Consider the following 22,370-nt stretch of genomic DNA (forward strand, 5'->3'; position numbering starts at 1 on the left):
TTCCGCAATAACCCTGGCCTTGGAGAACCATGCTTGGATGTCTCTCCTGCTAGAGGATCTTGCCTGTGCTCTTATTCTAGAAGCTCCTTAACGCTCCCAGGTAGTTAACCCCAGCTCATTTGTGATGACTCCGCATTTCTGCAGAGAGGTTCTCCTACCCTGCAGGGCAGATTTACCAATGAAACAATGTATTTACCACACATACACGTCCTCGTCCTCTCTCTCTCTCTCTCTCTCTCTCTCTCTCTCTCTCTCTCTCTCTCTCTCTCTCTCTCTCTCCTCCCTCCCTCCCTTCCTCTGAAACCATCTAAAAGTCTACATGGTAATTTCAGCTACATGAAAACCTCTCTCCCAGCTGGGTCCTAAACAGTTCCTAGGAATTCTTTGGTCACCTCCCCCGCCTCTCAGAGTCAGAAAAGTCTGAGGTGAAAACATTACCTATTTTCATGTCCTTGCAGCTGGAGAGGTTGAGGAGGAGCTGGCTGTGCAACTGGGCTGTTGGGGGTGGCTGGGCTCGGCTGGGCCAGAGGGCTGTGCTGCTGGGCCAGAGGGCTGTGCTGCTGGGCCATGGGGCTCTGCTTCTCTGAACTGGGTGCTGATGTTGGGCTGTTGAGCTCTGAGGGGGAACCAAGGCAACAGATGTGATCAGGTTGGAATCTGATCAGAGGAAGCAGTAAATAGAGGCTGAGACTTGCTGCCTCCTGGGTCATTTTGGTTTCCGTGGGGACTTTTCCCTGTCAGGTTAAACTTATGAGGGTCTACACCATTATTGGAAAGAGTGTCCTTTCATTAATTATAACTGGCATAATATAGTATAATAAATTATAGCTGTTATATGTAAAGTTATAAGCAGTCTTGCCATTCTGTTGGAAGGAAAGGTCACGGAAGCAAACCAACTAAGTAAAAACAATGTGTTAAACACCACAAGAAAACAATCCAAAGGACAAGCATAAAACATATTCTAATATCCTAAAAACATAGGAATTTCTTGCTGAGAGAAATGCTTTAGCTAACACCTTTCGATGGATTAAGACATTTCTCTTCCTTTCTTTCCTTGTCAATACAGCCTCACTCTGTAGCCCTGCTCATCCTGAATTGGCTATCCTAACTCCAGCTTCCCAAGAGCTGGGTTTATGGGCTGTGTGCTACCACTCCCAGCTCAGGAACTCTTTGCGGATAGGGAGCTTTCTCCGATTGGGAGCTAGCTGTCTGTGTAAGCTAATGAATGCTGTTACAACCTCCTCTCCGGTCCCTCGCCAGTCTTACTAAGAGTCCTCGGTACTGTTCTCCAGAAAGAAGAAAAGCACTCTGCATAAGGGGAGATTCATAAAGCTATTCAAAAACTGCTTCTTGGTTCTCTTCTTTCATAACAATATACAAATTTCAATGAAAACGACCCAGACGTGTTAGGGTAAAGCCAGAACCAACACTCCAGACTGAGAGGGTGGAGAGAGCACGTTGGGGCTGTAGCAGACATTCCTGCCAGCAGTTCAGTTTCTCGGACTTGTCTATACAGGCCGGTGTCTTGAAACAACAGACCAAAAGTAGGGCCACTATTGTCTGTCTGCCTGCCTGCCTGTCTGTCTGCCTGTCTGTCTGTGTGGTTGGGTAACAAAGGGGGGTGGCCTATTTGCATCTGACTTGAAGCACTTCTCTGTCTTCTCTTATCTCTCGCCCTTGGCACTCTTCCCATTTTCAGTCAGATAACCCCTCAGGAGCATTGTCCTGAGCCTGGTAAAGATGTTCTGAAGCACCTCTGACCTCTCCTCACTGACAGTCTCTAGACAGTACCAGTTCCTCCCTAATGGTCTCCGAATCACTCCGTTGGGAGCTTTTGTTTTATCATTGAAGTCAAGTCGGGCGGCTGGCTACTCTGCCACTTGGTGTCCAGACATCAGACGGTCCTAAAAATAGAGTGGGTAGGAGGCTGAGTGAAATAAAGGGTGAGAGGTAAGGCCATCAGCCTTTGGATGGGACACCGTGGTTCCTAGGCAGAGAACTCCAGGGATGACATTCTTCAGTTCCATTAATGAGTCAGGAGCAACCTTAGAGGGACCCTGCTGTGAGTGGGGACAGTGAGAGAACAGGGAGGGCTTTGGTTGTGAGTTGTGGGTGGTTCACTCTTCGGGAACTTTCAGGTGTGGGGGGAGAGGGCTGTATAGAGACATTTGAAAGTTAAGTGGGAATTTTACATTTCTTTTTCCAGATGCAACATTTCCTAAATGAGCTCCCTTTAGATTGCGAAACTAAAGCTGCTTCTCCGGGCGCTTCAAAATCAATTTGGCTTTCAAGTCTTTTCCAGGGATCAATTGTTAAGAGGCACAAGCATCCCCTCCTCCACCCCTTGCTTTGCTCAGGTTTGCACTGCTGCCCTCTGGGTTGAGTGAGTTCCAGCTTATCATCTCCATAAAACTAATATGCCCAAAATTCCGGGGTGGGGGGGGCTCTGATAACCCTGAGCCTTGGGATTCGCACCACAGTGCCACAGAGCTGATGGGTAGACTCAGAATGTCAGGGGAGTGTGTCTGTGGTCTGTCTCTCTGGAAAGCCACCTCAGGCACTCACCCTCCTGAGGAATGATGCGGAGGGTGACGCTGAGACCCGCATCCTTGATGAGCTTCACGATGTCAGCGTGAGGCATGTTGATGATAGACTGGCCGTTGACTGCTAAGATCCGGTCGCCCACTTTGAGTTTTGCGCAGCGATCTGCAGGGCTCCCATCGATGATTCGTCCGATTTTATGGGGCACGGCTAAAAAATGAAAAAAAAAAAAAACCAACAGAAATTGGTATCAAGAACATCACCAGCACAAGACAAACAGTGCAACGTCACAAGTTTTTCCCCTCATCAGTGTCTTTGGCCTCGCATCACAACCTTGTAGCTGTGGTTCGGTGCCTACTACTGGGACCAAAGTTCCTTAAGTCAAGTCCTTCTCAGTGACAGGCCAGTTCTAAACCCAGAACCCGAGGCTCTTGAGTTTTGAGAGGCATCAAACTCATGTGAGGATCAGATCTCTGGGCTGTACCCAAACCTCATACTCTGAATGTCTAGATGAGAGACAGGACCATGGATTTCCCGGGTCTTCTTGGGAAACCCTGGTACACGCCAGTGTTTGAGAACAACAGGTGTGGCAGAGTGTGCAAAGAGAGCTCAAACGCGGGAGACGGTGGTGCAGAAAGCTACAATAAGGGACAGGAACTTAATTGCTATCATCTCCATTTTAATGAGTGGGGGAAAGGGGAGAGCTCTCCGTACAGGTCAGTCCAGGGAGCAGCTACCTGGCGAAGTGGCCGAATTTACTGTTAGTCAGCATCACTTTAGATTAAGGGCAGCACGTTTCCTATCATTTCTCCCTTTCGCTTCACAAGGCAGCCATGGGAACTTGCTAACTTTCCTTGACTCTGAGATGCTGGTGGTGGCAAAGACACACTTGGAAGGATCACGAGAGAGAAAAAAGAAAAAGCAGGGACGCCCGCCTATATACCATGATCCTCTGTTAACCAGAAGATGGATTCCAACTGTTGAGAAAAGATTTTAAAAGTTTTAGAGCTGGTTTAACATCTACACATTTCTTTAAAACGACGAATACATTCCATTTTCGACTTGTTTGTGTGTTTGAGAAGAACCGGACACACGGGGATGCATATTTTTCTAGCAGGTTGACATTTAGTGGAAATGGTGGTGGCAAGGTGACTGTGTCTATGGCCACGTCTCGGCAGTGCACGGTGTTTTTGTGTGTCCCTTCACAGAACTTGTAATCTGGAAAACCGTGGATGGCTCTGGTACCGATCGAATGAGCGGAAACAGAGAAAGGCACAGCACCCCGTTCAGTCTCTGAGGATGGCTACACCTTGAACTCTTGGTTTTGTGCATTTGTTACAGTGAAGGGAGGAATTATCAACTAATAACCAGAGAGAGGAAGGACAATCAGTGAGCTAATGGACTAGGACCTTGCTCGCTCTGTACTGGGAAAGGTTACAGATGGCATAGAAAAATATTGGTCAGGCTTGTGTCCCCGAAGAGAAACTCATCAGGTTTGAGCCCAAACACATTTTTATTTCCCATAAGCACTAATGGGTTTAATTAAGAGAGCACTATTTAGAGTTTACTAATGATTATCTTAGAGTCAGAGGCTATGTTTCTCAGGCAGAAAAAAAAAAATGTTCAATTAAAAAAAAAAAAAGCGGAGGGGACCAGTGAGGTGGCTCATCAGGTAGAGCACAGGCAGAGGACTTGGGTTTAATCTCCAGATCTCATGGGCAGCCAGAGAGGCCTGACTCTGCAGAGTTGTCGTCAGATCTCCACAGGGGCACTGTGGTCCTCGTGCACAAGTGCAGGTGTGCACACACACACACCATCCACACAGCCACATGCGTAGACAGACAGACAGATGCATACTAAAAGGATTACGTGCAAGAAATAATGCAGGTATTGCAAGATGTTTAGTTTTCAATCATAATTGGGAGAAGTTTTTCTTCTGCCTTGTTTTCCCCTTTCCATACTCAATAGCTCTTGGAATGATCCAGAAATGATTTGTTTGGCCTTCCTGCCCATAAATGTGTACACTGTTGTCTATCCTGTGATGTTTGAGAAGTTGCCTAAAATCTCATAACTGTTTTCTGTTATTGGGATAATACTATACCTAACCTCACAGTGGTTCCGAGAACTAGAGGAGTCATCGTATGATGGTAGCCAGAATAATGCCTGGTCCTGGAAGGATCAACTATCATCCTTTTAATGACTACTTCCTTCTAGATACTCCTTACATAACAATTGTGCCCCCCCGTGTGTGTGTGTGCATGTGTATGTGTGTGTGTGCATATGTGTGTATATGTATGTGTATGTATATGTGTGTATGTGTGCGTGTATGTGTGTATATGTGTGTATGTGTGTGTATATGTATGTGTATTATGTGTGTGTATGTGTGTTTATGTGTGCGTATGTGTGTGTGTGTGTGTGTGTGTGTGTGTGTGTGTACCAACTTGGCTTCTTTCTAAATGGGGTAACTTAGGAACACTAAAACTAAAGGCATATGAAGAGTACCATCCTCCGAACATCACATGGGAAACAACTTCATTTAAGAAAAAGAAAAGTTTTAGAGATTAGATGGATGATAGACGAGGCCGAATGTGTCTTTCTCTAATTTTTTCCCATCAAGACCATTGCACATATTTGTTGAAAACACCAACTTGACATTAATAGTTTATTATTCAAAGGGAAATTAATGTAGGGCAGATCTCTTGGTTATTTACCGTTGTATTTATTGAGGGCGAGTAACAATTCCTTCTGTCTCTTTTGAGTGTTTACTAACAGGAGACAAGCACTCTGTTAAATATTTATTTAATATTCAAATTTACTTTGTACTTAACTCTATTTAACATGAACATTAAAGTTTGACATTTAATTAAAAAGTTATTTATACATGTAGCTATATTTATATGATGTAAGATAGCCCTGTAATCCTATATCAGGTAAATGATATCATTCTGAGTTTTCAGGGGAAGAAATGGCAGCAGACAGCAGTTAGAATTTGTCCCAGGTCACAGAGGGTAATAGGCCTCAGACAGCCTCAGTGCTCTAGGCTCCAGGCATTCGAGGTCTTGATGGACCTGCCCTGACTCTCTTGGTTCTTCCTGATGTCTGACCTATGGTTTTCTTTGTGAATCAGCCTGATGCTTTTATTTGGGAGTGTGCCCTGCCTCCAAGCTGAAGTTACAAAAGGTTCAGAGCAGTTTGCATCCCGGGTGGAGGCCGGGAACTGTGCTTGACCGGCGTCCTTTGATGTAGCTGTCTTTTGACAGGTACGACATGAAGAGAAGAATGAAGAGGAAATTGGACAGCCTTCAGTTCCTGTTTAGTCAGGACTCATATCACAGTACCGTTTCTTTGCTTGAAGAACTTTGTTGGCTATGAGAAGCAATGGCGTCTGAAATGAAATGAATGCATATGCTACAAAACACCCACCAATGGGTCTCGGTCGGCTGACTCTCTGCTCTGCCTTATCTGACTTTCTCTTCTCCACCGTGCTGTGTCACCCGGGCTTTACTGGGCATCAAATCCCAACTGTTTCAAAATACAGTCTCCTCCCCAACAACGATGAAAATAAGTAATACGAGGTTAATTTCCAAGTGCTGTTCAAAGCCTGTATTTCAGATCCTACGGCATGGCAGCCAAGCGCGTTTACTGTTAAGAAAACCCTCTAGGGTCAAATCCAAGTCTGGAATCCTTGGCTACGGTGGCATCAAACCTTGAGGTGGTTCCCTTCTGATGGCTCTGTGGGATCTGGAAGCCTTCTCCATAAGGGGCAGGGACTACTGACTTGCCTGTCTGTTGAAAGCATGCCGCCTTAGGTCTCAAGAAGAAGGGGGTATCACAAACAGAACTATTTGCTTGTGATAATTTCAAGGGTATTTTAACTTTCTCTCAGTAGTTAGAATAATGTTTAAAAGAAAAACCGAAATGGATACGTTAGCCACACAGAATGACTGAGTGCTTTAAATAAAACCCGAATGAACTCGGATCACGTGTGCTGTTACAAGAAGCACCTGACATGGCTTTCATACAAATGCCTTCTATTGGCGCCTTTTTAAAATACAGACAGCATTTGAGGCTCTTGGCAGCTGAGGCAGCTTCTCTTTTATTCTTTTTATTCTTCACTGGCATTTCCCTTACACATGCAAGTACATTCAGTGTTGACGTACAGCAGATCTTGGACAAGGGCGCTTCCCGAGGGGATTATCTCTGGGAACAAAGTGTAGTCCCGTTTGCTCAGAAATGAAGGCTCTCGAGCTTATGACCCCCCAGGCCTTCTGTGTTACTAATGGAGTTACAGAGCAAGGAGGAGGCCCTGAGCTTGGTTTCTCTTATTGAGATGAATGGGATTCATCAACTCTCTGAGAATTGATGACTAAGGTAGCTGCTGGAATGCGTCCATTTAGACACAAGCCTTGCAGACATCATACGATGGGCGGCAACATAAACCAACACTTTGGATTCGTCTTCTTGCCTTAGCATGCTTAGAATATACAGCTATTTGGGGGAAAGTCACGGTCTATTGTTGGACTTTGGACGTAATGTCACTTGGGAAAGGGTTGATATGCCAGGAGGTAGAAACTTTAGTTGGAAACCCAAAGAAAGTCATAGAGAAAGAAATGCATCTTTCCTACTTGATTATTCATCCTATACCGTATTCCTTTGTAATACATTTGTAGTCTCCTAGACAGGAGTTGATATCTTTGTCATTGGCCAGCATAGCACATTTGTCTTATGAATACTCAGAAAAAGTCTCTTTGCCTGGATTCTCTCCATCGTAAGTTCTTGAGACGGAGATCTCTGGGCTCTCTAGTGACATTAGTTACGACATTAGACAGTGCTCCTCCTTTTCCTTTTCATGAACTCTCTTACTGGATCTAGGTAGCCAACTCCAGCTCTCTCAACTTCATCAAAGTGGTCAGCCAAGGAGCACGTGCAGTTCTGCCCTAGGTTGGTTCCCGTGAAGAAGGTGTTGACCACCTGTAGAACTCTACTACTGTTTATTGGTTTCTGTAGAACTAAAATGTATTTATCCACCCATTTGTTTGAGACAGGGTCTTGCTTTGTTGCCCCAGTTGGCTTGGATGTCTCTGCATCTCAGGCTGGCCTCAGACATCCCTCAGCCCTGCCTTCCTTCCAGAGTGCTGCGTTTATAGGTATGCACTACCACGCTCAGCTGCCTTCTTCTCTGCTGGAATCCCGGGAGAGGGGATTGTTCGATCCCTCCCAGGTCTACTTTCCCACCATTTCAGCACCCTCTTTACACATCACTTAGGTGTCTTCACCTCAGAGGAAGGGAAGCTTGCCATTGGTGTTTACGTTTAATTATCTCCTTGTTAGCAGACCCTGAAGCATGGCTTTATGTATGGAAGGCAACCTTGGACAGCAGAAGCGGATCTGCATCAATCATGTCACATTTCCAAGAGGAGCCACAGTTCTGAAATGAGTGTGACAAACAAATACTTCACAGGCAATCAATACCAAACGCTGCCATTACATCACAGTCTACTAATTAGCGAAGGTTAAACATTAGCTTGGACAGGTCAGGGCAATTTGTTTGGGTTTCGAATCTATAGCCTGACATGATTTTTTTAAAAATATTGGATGATTCCAATTGTTTTTCCTTCACTAAACTGTGAAAATTATTTATTGCATAGTTTTGAAGTTGTGAGTTGGGGCACGAGGATGACTCGTTTGCTCACCAACCAACAGCGTTTCCCTAGTAACAGGAACTATGCTAGGCTCTTAGGGGGAAGAAAACATAAGAACACATGGATTTGTCCACAGGAAACCCAGTCATGTTTCGAAGAGCAGAGATAAGCATAAAATATTTAAAACAACTCATAAATAGCAAACCCATGATAAAAGTGGGAGGCAGTTAGAGGACAGAGGAGAAGCTAAGTATGAGGTCCAAGTGTGGACTCAGAGCAGAAAAGAAAAGAAAAGCTACTCTAGATGGGAGGGAACACGAGTGTCCCTAGGTACTCCCTTAAGTCCCTTACAGAAGAGCTCTGATGACAAAAGGGACGAGGCCCATCCGTTTCAGGAGGAGGGAAGCCAGGAGAGAGGCTTTGCCTGCTTCTCTGTCTTAGCTGCCTGAGATGCTGCTCTTAGCTCAGCTCCTATGGGTGCGTACTCTTTCATACCTGGTGATTTCCTGTTTTCACTTGAGCCTAAGGAGCCTTTCCCCAGCTCCCATTTCTTCTTTCTAGAAGCTCTGAATTAGAATATTCTCTTATGACAAATCCATCCAGCTAGACGTCCTTTCCTGAAGAGTGGTCAATGTCCTTCAAAAGGATGTTTTTTCTTGGTTGCCAGAGAATTGAAGAAAAGGGGAAACCATTTTATTTTAAATTAAAAAATCTGGCAACATGAAGAAAATGTTGCCCATGTGACTTGTTTTCTTCTAGAAGTCTGTGAAATTCAATATTCCAAGATTGCAAACATCTTCCTTGCGATTCATAGCCAACTGATTTGCAAAATCCCAAATAGAACAGTTGGTGTTTTAAGGGCTGCATATTTCCCCAGCCCTCGTGAGTCATTCTCCTGTGGCCGAACAGTTTAGTTGCCCTGAAGTTGGTAATGGGCAGATGGTCAGACAGGGGGATGGGAAGGAGGCCCGTCACTAGCAATTTGGGAACCCAACTAAACTCATGCCTCCATGGGTAAAAAGGATCCAATAGACAATTTTAATTATATGGCTAGAGAGAAGCATTTCTCAGGCATATGCTACTGCTAATGCTTTTATTTCCTATCAATTAAGAGTTCTTCTAGCTAAGTATTGAAAATGAATTGGTATTGGAAAGAAATCTCATTGCACTGGAGATGGCAAGAAATGGTGGCATGATTCCAGCTTAGGTCATAGAATGGTTTTGATGTTTGGAAAGATCTGATAGGGCTATCAGAGTAAATTCCATGCTCATGTGACCTGTGCAGCTACCCAGGTCCCACACTCAGAGAACCTAGTATTTGGTTTGATGGTCTGCTGTTACCATCTGGACACTGTGTAATTTGTAGGCAAAGACCCTACATTTTCATGCTGTATTGGGCTCAAAGAATTCTGTAATTGATCCTGTGGAGCTGTGTCCATGCAGTTTCCTTGTCAGAACAGCACTGTTTTACCGTCTGCCATGGAGTATGTAAATGAGACTACGGTACAGGAACCAAGAAGGGTGGGTGTGGTGGTTTGAATATACTTGGCACTGTTAGGAGGCGTGGCCTTGTTGGAGGAAATGTGTCACTCTAGGTGCAGGCTCCCCCCTGGCTGCCTGAGGATGACAGTCTTCTCCTGTCCGCCTTCCAATCTCGATGTAGAACTCTCAGTTCCTCCTGCACCATGCCTGCCTGGATGCTGCCATGCTCCTGCCTTGATGATAATGGACGGAACCTCTGAGCCTGTGAGCCAGCCCCAATGAAATGTTGTCCTTCCTAAGAGTTGCCTTGGTCATGGTGTCTGTTCACAGCAGTGGAAACCCTAACTAAGACAGTGAGTGTGAAGAAAAAATAGCAAACACTTTTTATGGCTGCTTTTCTCATTCTGATGAATATCACTAGTTTCTGCTAAGTATACAGTTAAATATTCTTGAGGTTAGGGTTAGATTTTAGTGGTAGAGCATATGTGTAGCACACACAAAACTCCAGATATAACACTCAGGACTCTCACCCCTAAAACATTAACCTCTTATCCTTCATGTACTGATTCAACAAGCCTAATGTGACCATAGCCTTCTCAACTCAAAGTGAAAATTATTGTTATAAAACAAGTCACTCATTACTAGATCTTATGCATAGCAGATAATCTCTTGTAATTCTGTTTAAGTAGGCTAGTATATGCCACATGAAATCAATACATATGATTTTGTCATATGTCTTTGAACCTATGTCTTTAGAGTCTGACAATATGTCCAGATACTATGGTGTTAAGAATGAAGGAAACCTCTGTATAGACATGATCTTCAAGCCAGTAGCTGGGTGAAGCAGGGGTAACCAGAGAATTGGAAAACGGGTACACTTTCTTCTACAGAGGCATTTAGTGTTCTCTGAATATCCCTGGAAATTATATCACCAATTCCTAGGTAGCTAGAACGTCCTTTTAAAATTGATTTGGTCTAAAGGTATCAATAGAAAATTTGGTGCTACTAATCCAAATATCCATCTTCTTGAGTATTTTGACTCAAAGCCACAGGCGAAAAATATAAACGTTTTCATCATTCAATAAAACCTACAGCCCTGCCTTTCCAGTCTAGGGTAGAAGTTTCCTCTGTGCGGTTGTTGATTGAGTTCAAGCTATCTCAGTGGATAAAGTTGTCACTTTTTGCAAGACTGGCTAACAAAATGGGGAGCTAATCTGGTAATGGTGGAAAATTTTTATACTAAGATTTCTTTCTTACAACAGCAAGTTGTCATATCCTTAGCAACAGCACAGCAGCAATAATAATGGCACAGTGACACAAGCAGGGAGACCCATGAAACAACTGCGGGTATGAGATCTAGTACTGCTACAGTTTCAATGTATGTTCTTAAGTTCCTTGGTAGGAAACTCAGCTCTCAAATTCACATCTTAGTGGTGTGGGGAGGGGCTTTGATAGGTAATTAGGATGGATGAGGGTCATGAACATGGCGCCTCATACTGCATTTTAGCGCAAACTGTACAACGGTGTTCTAGGAACTATGCCCGAAAGAAAGTGATTTCTTCGATTCTTAATGTTCGAAAATGTCGTTGTCATATTTGAATGAATTCTATCTTAGAAAACCATAATTAGTTCTAGACTAAAAGTCAGTTAGGTTGATGTCTATATGCAGGTGAGGGCTGGTACCAGTTAGGTCAAGGCCACGATTGGACAGTAAAAAAATAAGGCAGGGACAAAGTTTTTGTAAGGCGGGAGAGAAGGAGAAGGAAGGAGAATCAAGATAGAGACGCGGAAGTATGACCTAGATCCCGGTGGTCTTGAATTGCCAAGGTATCTGGGATGGATTTCTGTAGGCAAATTTATCTTCTCTAGGTTCGTGGGTAGATGTATCGTGGATTGAGAATTTAACATATAAATCTGACAGTTGGGTTAGTTTGTTGAGTCTTGCTTTTAATGGGTTGTTGACAGTTTATACCATAACCGCTAGGGGGCGGATGTTGGGAATGTCAACAGAGCAGCGGCAGAGAGTTACGAGAGGGTAGCCACTCCTGGGAACTGGGGGTGTATGCTAGAAATGTGAACGGAGTCTACAGTAAGAGAGCAGCGAGATAGGTTGCCTCTGTAGGTAACTGGCGTGGCAGTGACTTGCCTGGTCAGAGAGTACTTGGGGGCAGCGTGGAGCCGCTGAGGTAAATTAGCGCTAGTTCCAGTGACCTGCTGGAGCCTGAACTAGCGAGAACGCAATCGCCAGGGTACACACCTGAGCCGGTTCCATGGCTTTTTTTATTCTTACTGCAACAGTTTTCCTCAGAAACTTTCCGGTGTCTCTCTAATTTGGCATCCAGTGTTGCTGCAGTTAGCCCGCTCTGTCCTTGGGTTCTGCATTCATGTATTCAACCAAGCCTGGATTAAAAGTCTTTGAAAAATAAAAGCTATGTGTGTACTGAATACATGCGCACTGTGCTTCTCATCATTACGAGTTTTGTCTTGTTCCTAAATTAGATCCCAACCATTTATAAAACGCTAATATTGATTTATGAATTGTAAGCAATCAGGAGATGACTTGAAGTAGGTGGGGAAAACATATGGTGACCATCCCTTGTACCACAGGTGACTGGGGCATCTGTGCGGTTTGAGAGCATAGGCGCAGTCTCCATGGATACTGAGAAGTAACTGAAACTAGTCTGAATCTATTAGAGTTCTTGCTCCTTAAATTTGATGCACTTGTCTTTCTTTTAGGGGCACAGAGAAAATGCTTAGTAAGTCCTGTTTCTGGGCCTTTTGAGTCCTGAAGCTTTGCTGTAGTGCACTTGATGTGGCTGGTGTGAGGACTAGTTTCCATTAGAAACTTGGCAGTACCCACCATAGAATGCCTTTGATAGTTCCTATTGTGCTGCTCTGCTCTCTTTTCCTACAACTCTTGACTAGATGGCTGCCTCTGGAATTGGTCTGCAATTCTCTCAACATTTCTCTCATACTTCCTGCTTCTTTTGTTGTTTCACATGAGACTTCATTTAACTTCTATCATTCAATGCTTATACTAAAAAATTTAATTTAGTCATGAGAATTTCAATATCGAAGAATTCTTTCCTTAACAATATTTCTTTTTTTTAAAAAAAAAATAAAAAACAGTATTCTGCTTTTATGTAATTATGTTAGTTTAGAAAGTTGGGAATCACAGGAGAAATTTTCAATAAATTTCTGCTTATTAAAGATGTCCATTATGTGATATTCTATAATAATAGTCCAAAGCTGACTAGCATGGCTGTATTCTTGCTGTATCTTTATCTTACCATTTTCTTATTTTTCTTATTTTATTTCTTATCTTATCATCTTGCTTATTTGTCTGCCTCTAATGTCTTTTTTTTGAGGTGCTGGGGGATAAAGCTTAGGACTGTGTGCAGCTAGTTGCCAGCACTTGCTCTTCAATTTAAAACTGCTTAAACATTATTTATTTATTTATTTATTTATTTATTTATTTATTTATCTATCTATTTAATGTGTGTGTGTGTGTGGGTGTGTGTGTTTGTATAAGTGCTTTTACCATCTGAGCCACCTCACTGACCCTGTTGGTGTTTTGATAAAAAAGAAAAAACCTTTGTGTTTTATTCTGTCCTGGTTTTTACAGTTCTGAGCCTCTCAGAATTCCTAAAGACAAAGAAGGGGTATATGGTCCCCCCATCTGTCTTTGTTCTCTGACTTGCAAAATAAGTTGCTACTTTTTTTCACCTTTAACAAGCCCTGCCCACTCCTGCCCCGCTCCTCCCACTCGTACCCCGCCCACTCCTGCCCCGCCCATTCCTGGCCCCGCCCACACACGACACGCCCACTCATGTCTGCCCCGCCCACTCCTGTTCCATCCCACTTCTGCCCCTCTTACTCTTGCCCCGCCTATTTCCGCTCACCTACTCCTGCTGACCCCTTTCCTACTCACTCATTTACTGTAGTACAGTGGGGTCTGTGAAATCAGAGGTGATAAACAAATTTCCATTTTGCCACCATCAATCAGCAAATGTAAAAAATCATTGAAAAACTTTCAATCAGCTGCTGCGATTAGTACTCTGGAAGTACTAATCTAGTACTTCCTAGTAAGAGATTTGGGATCCACTTGTAATACAAATGAGAAATAATTATGAGCTCAAACTAAAAACAATTTCTGTTGTCTCCTGTAGCACTGAGGATAGAAATACAGATGACTGATGTCTTTCCGAGCGCTCAGTAAATGCCATACAATTACATTTTATCAACGTGGGCTTGGGGTTCAAGTGTTCAATAAAACGACACTGTCTCTCCTCCACATCTGTAGCCTTTCGAAGCACAGGAGACTTCACGCCCATCAACGTTCCTGGCTCTGAGTAATTTCTCAGCGGCCCAGTAGGGATGGCTGATGCCGCTGACAAGTCCTGTTTCTCATTCTTACACATGCCACACATTCTGTCTCTGCCGGCTCCCTTCTCCTGTACAGCCTCTGAAATTGTGTTTTGTAAGAAGTCACTTGGCTATCATCACACCGTTCCCCGTCACAATCGGCAAATGTCAAAAGCAATCAGGTGCAGTATCAGCCTTCCATTGTATTCCCCTGAGCCCCGGGGCAGATAATAACTTCTTGTAATATTTTCTTAATGTAAATGGAAACAGATACTAACCCAGGCAAATGATCCCTTCTGAGCCAGCTGTCCTTTGCAATATGTTATCCCCAAGATTACACGAATATTGGCTCTTGAGGATTTTTCTTTCCCTGCTGAAGCCAGAGTCTCCCTAACAGGGTACAGCATGCTTTAACATGAAATGTTGAAATTTTTCACGACTGGGAAAAAAAAAAAACCCAAATATGAGAAGGCCCTAAGAGAAGTGATCATATATTAACTTTGAAAACAACTTGCAGGGTGACCTCCGAGTGGGTAAATAAACTGTGTCAGTGCCTGAGAGTTTTGCATGGGGTTCTCTTCCTGCACGTTGTTCTTTCTAAGGGCCCCGCGCTGTGGCACACTCTCAGTCTCTGTTTGTGGACATTTTTCTTTCACCACTTGTATTCTCAGCACTGCAGCTACATGCACTGTCACTTTTAGCTAAGCGACCCTTTACATACGATGTTTCTGCAATAATTCTGTGAGATTGTTATTGCAAAATGACTTTTATTTCGCTAAAATGAGAAGTGTGGATGGACCAGGGAGTCCCCAGATGCATACGGCAAGATGACAATTATCCTCCAGAGGGAAGAGACCAAGAGCAAAACCATACTTCACCCAAGAGCTATAGATGGGGAAAACAAACAAACAAACAAACAAACAAATAAACAAAAAACAAAAAGATATGACAACATCTTTAGTGTTGTTGGTCTTTAGGGAAAAAGTATAATTTAATGTTGAAGTGAGATACTTCTGTCTGCCTTCTGGGATGGTTAATGTGTCTACATGAAGTGATGACAGAGTGGAAAAGCCTGGTTCAAAGACAGAAATCATAGCCCTTCCACCGAAGCCACGGAGGAACAGGCGTCCCATGATCCATCACTCCCATCCTCAATGTTTAGCAAATGAAAATACCTTCGTCCGTTCTGTTAGAAACGCAGAGCCTATTTTCACACAGAGACTTACAAGAAGATGCCTATCGGCTCTATTTGTGATTATTCCAAGCAGGAAGCAACCCAAAAGTCCCTCAACTAAGGATGGATAAACTATAGGACGTCAGTCTGACGGAGAACTATGAAGTCAAACGAACCAAATATTGATACAAGAAACAACATCGGCAAAGCTAACGTGCGTTAGGTGAGATGCCAGAGGCTCCATACAATCCTTTTAGGCTGGGAAAGGTAAAATAGTAGAACAGAAAAAAAAAATGTCAGCGGTTCACAGAGGCAGGCAGGTGGGGGCGCTGACTTCATTTTGACCACAGCTGTAAAACTAAACATATTCGTTAAAACTTAGACTATAGATTACACTGCGGATCACAGATCTTTACTGAAGTCAAACCTTAAAAAACAGGAAGAGCAGTGAAATAAGCAGGAGAAACAAAGGCAGTGGACAGATATAAATAAATTGGTATGGACTAAGCCGGAGGAAAGAGTTGGGCAACGGAGTGTGGAGGGGCTCTGGGAATTACCAGAGAGGAAGTGCTATGTAATCCGGGTTTGGCAAGGCACACAGGACCATCCCAAGCGTCGTCGGTGTGGCGGGAGGGGAGACATCATGACCACCTGCAAAGGCAGATCTGTGGTGAGTGGGGTCTGTTGCGTGCAGAGCCACACAGGCGTCGCGGATGAAAACCCCACTGAGCCTGGCGCGGAGGATAGAGGGCAGATCGTGAAAGGTCGCGCGCCCACTGTACAGGTTCTGGCTTTAATCTGAGAGCCGAGTGGGAGGTGCTAATAATGGGGAGTGGCTCAGGACGGTAACCTGAGCTCATCAGGAGCCAGTCCAATGTTAAGTGGGGAGTGGAGCACAGAGGGAGGCAGAGGTAGAGAAGTAGGGGCACACTGCACTCATTTCCTGGAGAAGATTCTGTTGATGGCTGCTGGGTTAGAACTCCATGCCAGGTATTTGCAGTGTCTGAGGGAAAGCATGCTGTAATCTCTGTGAACTTGCCTTATTCTCTCAAGGGTGATAACACAGCTATGTATACGTTTAACTAAGAGACAGCACATATACACTGACTGGGGCTGGGTGGGCATGTCACTCCCAGTGGCAAACAGGTTAGAACTGTCTTTTGATTTTGCTCAGGGCCTGTGGGATTGTGGTTATTTTTCGTCTTGCTTTTTCATCTGTTAGCCCTAAGGAGCATCCAATGATCGTTTCCCAGTCAGGAAAACCTTTCTCATGCTATTTCAACTGCCTTGTGCCGGAAATCACAGGAGCAAAAGCCTTCAGAGTGTGTATTCACCCTTGCTTTCTGGAAGGCCCTACTCTCACGAGGAACCCACGAATATAGAGCCTTGTGAGTTTCCTTGGAGCAGAAAGTATGACCCACTTCCCTCTTGAAAACAGACTGGCTCGCCAGGAACCCACACCCAGGCATATGTGTGGAGCAAACCCTTGCCTGACTGAGAACTATGGCCAGAAAGAGCTTGGACTGAAAATGAGATCACCCCATGGGTTATCCAGTGACTCCTCTGGCACTGTGGAAACCTTAAGAATGACCGGCCACCCCGTCGTCCGTCACTCAGAGAAGGCTGGCTGATTAATCACTGGAAAAGATTGCAACCAAGTGCGGGGACTAATTCAGCTAGGAGCAAATGCAACTTAGATTGCAAAATGATTGGCTTTCAAATAACAACTCTCAAGAGCTCTCGCTTGGATTTGGTGTGGTAGGAGTTTGGTTGGAGGCATGCTCTGAGTCCTTGGTGGGAGCCGGGCCTCCAGAAAAGCTACCCCAACCTAAATGGGAACCCTTGTCATAGTTGGAAAGATGGCAGCTAAGGAACCATCCTGTGCTAACCTAACAATATCTTCTTAAATGAATCGACACATGGAACCAGCTTTATCGGGGTGCTCCAATGATATATATCTTATGTAGTGTATTGTTGGGGGGTAAAAAGAATAAAAATACAATTATACAAGTCCTTAAATAGAATATAGGGTGTGTGTGTGTAGGGTATCATCGGCAGAAATAACTAGTAGGGTTTGAATTGTGTGTCAGAGTGACGGGCATTTTCCACTGGAGGGTGATTCTGTATGATCTACATGTGGAGTATGTGTGTGCCTCTCAGCTGTGCTCTCCTTGACCTGTCCTGTGAATAGCAAAGAAATGGATGATTTAGGCCCAGAAGAAACAGCCACCACACCCCGTTTACATGCTTTCAAGACCACCGAGTGGCTAAAGGTAGGAAGACATCTGTGTGTCACTATTGCTCGGGAAGTCTTTGAACACAGTAATAAAGGCCCTCCTGGAAACGCTTCCTTAGTGGGACAAACGTGTGGTTGATAAGCTTCTGCCAAACTATAAGAAAAACTAGCTTGGAATTTTAAAGATGTTCCAAGAGCACTCAAAGGTCATTTTGCTTCTTGTCTTGAGAATAAAGGATGAGCTTCTTCAGCAGACTCGCTTTCTAAATAAAAATAAAAAAGATCTTTACATTTGCTAGTGCTACCATAGTAGAATGTGCTCTAGTGTTTCTGTTCTAGTTAATACACACTTTAATGTGTAAATGCCATCAGAGCATTCTATCGATGCAAAAAACGCCTTCAACTTGTTTGGCTGCTTAATGAGGGGACCCAGGCAGCCAGGCTTTAATTTGGGGGGGGGGTGGAACTAGTCATACTCAGGATTGGAAAAATGGATTGACTCACTGGGCCCCACTCATCCTGGTCTTAGCTGGGCTGCTGTTCCTAAGTCCTACTGTCATTAGGATTTTCCCTGTGGAAATGAAGTGTTTTGCTCTATTCACGAGGACCGTGAAATGAAGATGTGATCTGAAATAGTAGTTTAGTTTTTCTCCCAAGAGACTTGGCATGCCACCAAGATCCTCCCAGTTAGGACCATGTAATGATTGCTAAGGAGGTGCTCAGTGATGACCAGGGCCAGTCTGTGCCAGACCAAGAGGAGTCTCGAAGCATACCCAGGACACCCGGTCCTGTAGGAGACTAGAGCTGTGTAGCTCGACAGCTCTTCTACTCACAGAGGGAGTCCCCTGATCCCTGATTTTCTCATTGGTCCTCTCATCTGATGCTTCACCCACCTCAGAGCTGGCTACTGAATCAGCTACACAGGCAGAGAAGAACGGATGGGAAATATGTATTCTGGGACCTTGCTTCCACTGTACTGTATCAGAATGTGACTTCTCACACTAGGTGGGGATCCGCTTGCACAGAGGCCCCTCTGTAATTGATCCTCTGTCACTTGTCTCGTTAGCAGAACTCTGTCTTGATGCTCTAGATAGGTTTAGGCACCAGATGGTATGGAGTGGAAAGCACTCTTTAACTTCTGGTGAGGGTAGCGCTTGACACTCTGTGAGAATTCCACCTCCTGCAGACATTGGTGACAGGAGAATGCTTGAAAATCATGCTGCTAGGAACAGTGAAAGACGTAGAGAGATGCACACTTCTTTGCTCCTAAGAGACTGAAACCTGTCAGAGGAGGGGCTGAAACAAAGCACCAGCTCGTTCACATGAGCAGCGTGACAAGGAATAACGACGTCATGATGAAAGACTCCTCCAGTGGTGAGGGGAAGTCAGTCTGAGAGTGCTTCACCGTTCTGTGGGCTCAAGGACAAGAACTTCTACTTGAGAACAAAGGAAACCACTTGAAGGGGAGGAGCAAAGACTCAGGAGAAAGTCCATCCAGAGATCACACTCTCGAGCTGATTAGAGAGACGTATGCCTTGTAGGACCACCATGAAGGTAGAAGTAAGGTCAGACCGTGACACAGTAACTGGGAGAGGCCTTGGTCCATTTAATCATTAGGTAACAGAGGTATTCCACTTAGCAGCTGGAAAGTGTGGGCTCTGGGACAGGGAAGGAACTAAACCAACTCGGATGGTATGGAATGGAACTTGTGAAGGGCTGTTGAGGAAGCCATCTTCCGGGATTAGCCCAGAGTCTGAGTCTAGAGGCATGATCGTACTGTGTTCTATACAACTCTTTCTCAGGTGCAGTGGTCAAGAGTTTTTCATGGTGAAGTGTAGAAAAGGCTACCTTTCTTGATATTCTTTGCACTGTTAGTAACCCCACCCCACCTGTACTATAGACTCCACATGAAGCCAGAGAAGCACATTAACACGTTAATCAATGTGGAGAGACGTATAGGCTGGTTATAACTGAAGTCACCAAAGGAGAGAGGACCTCGACTGAGGAATTACCTTCATCTTGTTAGCCTCTGAGCATGTCTGTGGGTCACTTTCTTGATTAATGATTGATGTGGAACGGCCCAGCCCACTGTGGGTGATGGACAGACTGAAGACGCAACAGAAGCAAGGGGAACAAGCCAGAGGAAGCACGTCAGGACGCGGCATTCCCACATGGCCTCTGCCTCGGTCCTGCCTTGGTTTCCCTCCATGATGGACTGTAGCCTGTAAGTTGACATCTGTCTCTTCCTCCTCAGTTGCTTTCAGAGTATGTTTTAACACAGTCATAGAAATCAATCTAGAGGAGAAACTGTACCTGGAACATTAGATTTGCTGTGATGTCTGTGAAGGGTGTATGGTCTTCTGGGAGGACTGCGGAAGTTCTTCAGAGTTTGGGAACACTGGGTGCTCGAAGCTTATGGGCTGTTGTGTGGGAGCTAAGAAGGTAGGAATATTGAGACGGACGATGAAGGTCTGGCTTGTAAAATTTCAGAGCGAAGTTTGAGAGGCCTTCAAAGACTCTATCAAGGCCATCTCCATGATATTTGAGTTATGAATCTGTGATTTGTAGTCAGTTGAACTGAAGAACCAGCTACGATTCACAAGAGACCAGCACCATCGAAGTGAACACTTGGTTTACTGACACAATTGATGCTGGTTGCTAGGGCTGAGGCGTTGACTGTGACTGAGAGGCCAGTGTTACTGGGGTAAAATCATCTGTGAGATGTCTCTTTGTGCCAGTGCATAGAAGCTGTGGTTAGAGGGGGCCAGGGATGCATCTGAGGATGGAAGAGAAACTTCGTGGTGTGTGAGAGTCTCCTCACACGGAGCTGGTTTTGAAGTCGTGGAGGGGGCATGAAGAATAGCTATAGTTTGGCATGATGTGGTACAGTTAAAGAGGCCAGGGTACGTTAATGGTGAGGCTGAAGCCTCAGTTACAGTGGAGACGGCACGCGGAGATGCTCTGGCATACGGAGGTGCTAGGACCATAGGATGGGCACCAGGAACAGCAGGAAGGTGTGGAATGGAGTTGTCCTGAGTTTATTAGACAAACTGTATGCTGTGGATGACAGGGGCAGAGAGGTGGCACTATCCAAGCTCAGAAGGTCACGATGTCGAAGACATCAGACATTGAGTTATTTACACTGTTAGAGCTGTGTTTGTTTTGACCTGGTTGTAACTGCGCCCTGGTTCTGCCCTCTTGAAATAAGAAAGTATATAACTTACTTTGGGTTTTATAGGAGCTCACAGCGAAAAGTTTGGGTTTTTAAAGTGTTGGATATTTTAAAGAGCACGGGACTTTTAAGGTTATACTATATTTTGCATTATATTATGGGATCTTAAGGATAAAGAAGAGAAGAAGGGTTTTAGTATAAGAGTGATGTGTTTGTGTTGAAACTTGCAGCAGGGGAGGGAGAACCTTACATGAGGAATTACTTGCATTAGATTGGACCTCGGGCATGGCTTTGAGTCATTTTACTTGATTAATGATTGATGAGAGAGGACCCAGTCCACTGTGGGTGGTGGTGCTCCAGGAAGGTGTTCAGAGTTGTATAAGAAAGCAAGTGGGCAACCCGGCATTCTCTCATGGTTCTGTAGGAGTTCCTTTGTTTCCCTTGATAAAGGACCGTAACTTGTGAGCGGACATAGACAGGCCCCTTTCTCCCCAGTTGTTTTTTGTCAGACTGTTACAGTAATAGTGAACAAGAACGATGTGTTTTACTTTAAATACATATAAGTATTTCAATAAATATCATTGTTCTTTTAAGAATTGTGGAGGTTTTTCCAAACATTCCAGAGACTTTAACACAGAGGCTTTAGTGCATGACGTTTGGGAACCAGGAATTTGGGGGAACACTGGTATTTTACAGAGGGTTTCTGTCCATGCTATTTCTTCTGTTACTAAATATTCACACGAATGTGTGAATGATACCCTCCTTCTCCCAGTGAGCTGCTCTCAGCATAATCTAAGCCCCTAGCTAAGGCAAGGCATTGAGGAAGGAATCCCAAACAGATTTGTTTAAGGAGTAGAGAGCATTGCAGGCTGCAAAAGCTGGTGCACAGCTCCCCAAGGAAACTTGCTTTTGCAAACTAATGAGCCTTTCTGATTCCTGGCTGCTGGCATGATTTAAATACCTCTCCATTAATGACTCCTGGGGAAGAAACACTGGGAGGTCAAGGGTTAGTGACTTACAGAGGTAAAGTTGCCAGGACCAGTACCTGTTGGGCCTTCTACTTGGGGCTTGCTCTTTGCTTTTTCTTGATTCAGGGTCTCATGACAGAGTCTGGACTTACCTGGAATTCATTATGGAGCCTACACTAAGCTAACCTTAAACTCACGGTAACCCCCCTGACTTGACCTCCCTAGTGCTGCTATGAACCATCCTCGCTAGGCTGTACCTGTATTTTATTATTAGTAGTAAGTGAATAGACTCAATATGGAGGTTAAAAAAAAATCTATTGCTACCAACCAATCCCGCGATGCATCAGATCGGCTGCTCTCTGGTTGCTCTTTAGAAGATTTGCTTTAGAGTGGAGTTTTGGCCATGGTGTCACTGGAAGGAGTGTGACACCGAAAGTCACAGGTGTATTGTGATAACTGAAGCTGGGTAGAGGACAGGCAGAGGGTCCCGGCATCGTGTGGCCTTCCGCCCCAAAAAGTCTTCGTCTGAGTGCATGATAGATGTGGTGTTGCTTATCAAATGTGAAAAAGGGAGGGACGTGTGGCCATAAACTGTTGTCAAAGGGGAGCTGTTTTGGAGTATTTAGAACCTGTGTCAGATCACTTCTTGAAAGAGACTGCGAAGGGCAAAGAATTCAAAGTCTTAAGAGCCACTTTCAACACACAAGCAATGACAGAAAGTTAGAAGAGTTTAAGGTGAGAAGTTATGCCAATGAGAATTGTGTTCTGGGACTCAGTTTGCCAAGACACA

The 22,370-nt window shown here is 44.5% G+C and overlaps 1 protein-coding gene across 31 annotated transcripts in view; it reads right to left on the minus strand.

Annotated features, from left to right (window-relative positions):
• Positions 1–22,370, minus strand: part of Magi2 (membrane associated guanylate kinase, WW and PDZ domain containing 2) — a 1,483,910-nt gene that overhangs the window by 104,034 nt on the left and 1,357,506 nt on the right. For all 31 annotated transcript variants that reach the window (NM_053621.2, XM_063285370.1, XM_063285374.1 and 28 more), the window contains 2 exons: positions 2,566–2,751; positions 439–616 (listed from right to left, as the gene is read on the minus strand). In NM_053621.2, the coding sequence (NP_446073.2) occupies positions 439–616; positions 2,566–2,751 (364 nt within the window). The remainder of the gene's footprint in view (positions 1–438; positions 617–2,565; positions 2,752–22,370) is intronic.

The sequence above is a fragment of the Rattus norvegicus genome, chromosome 4, assembly GCF_036323735.1.
Source record: "Rattus norvegicus strain BN/NHsdMcwi chromosome 4, GRCr8, whole genome shotgun sequence".
NCBI classification, from domain to species: domain Eukaryota; kingdom Metazoa; phylum Chordata; class Mammalia; order Rodentia; family Muridae; genus Rattus; species Rattus norvegicus.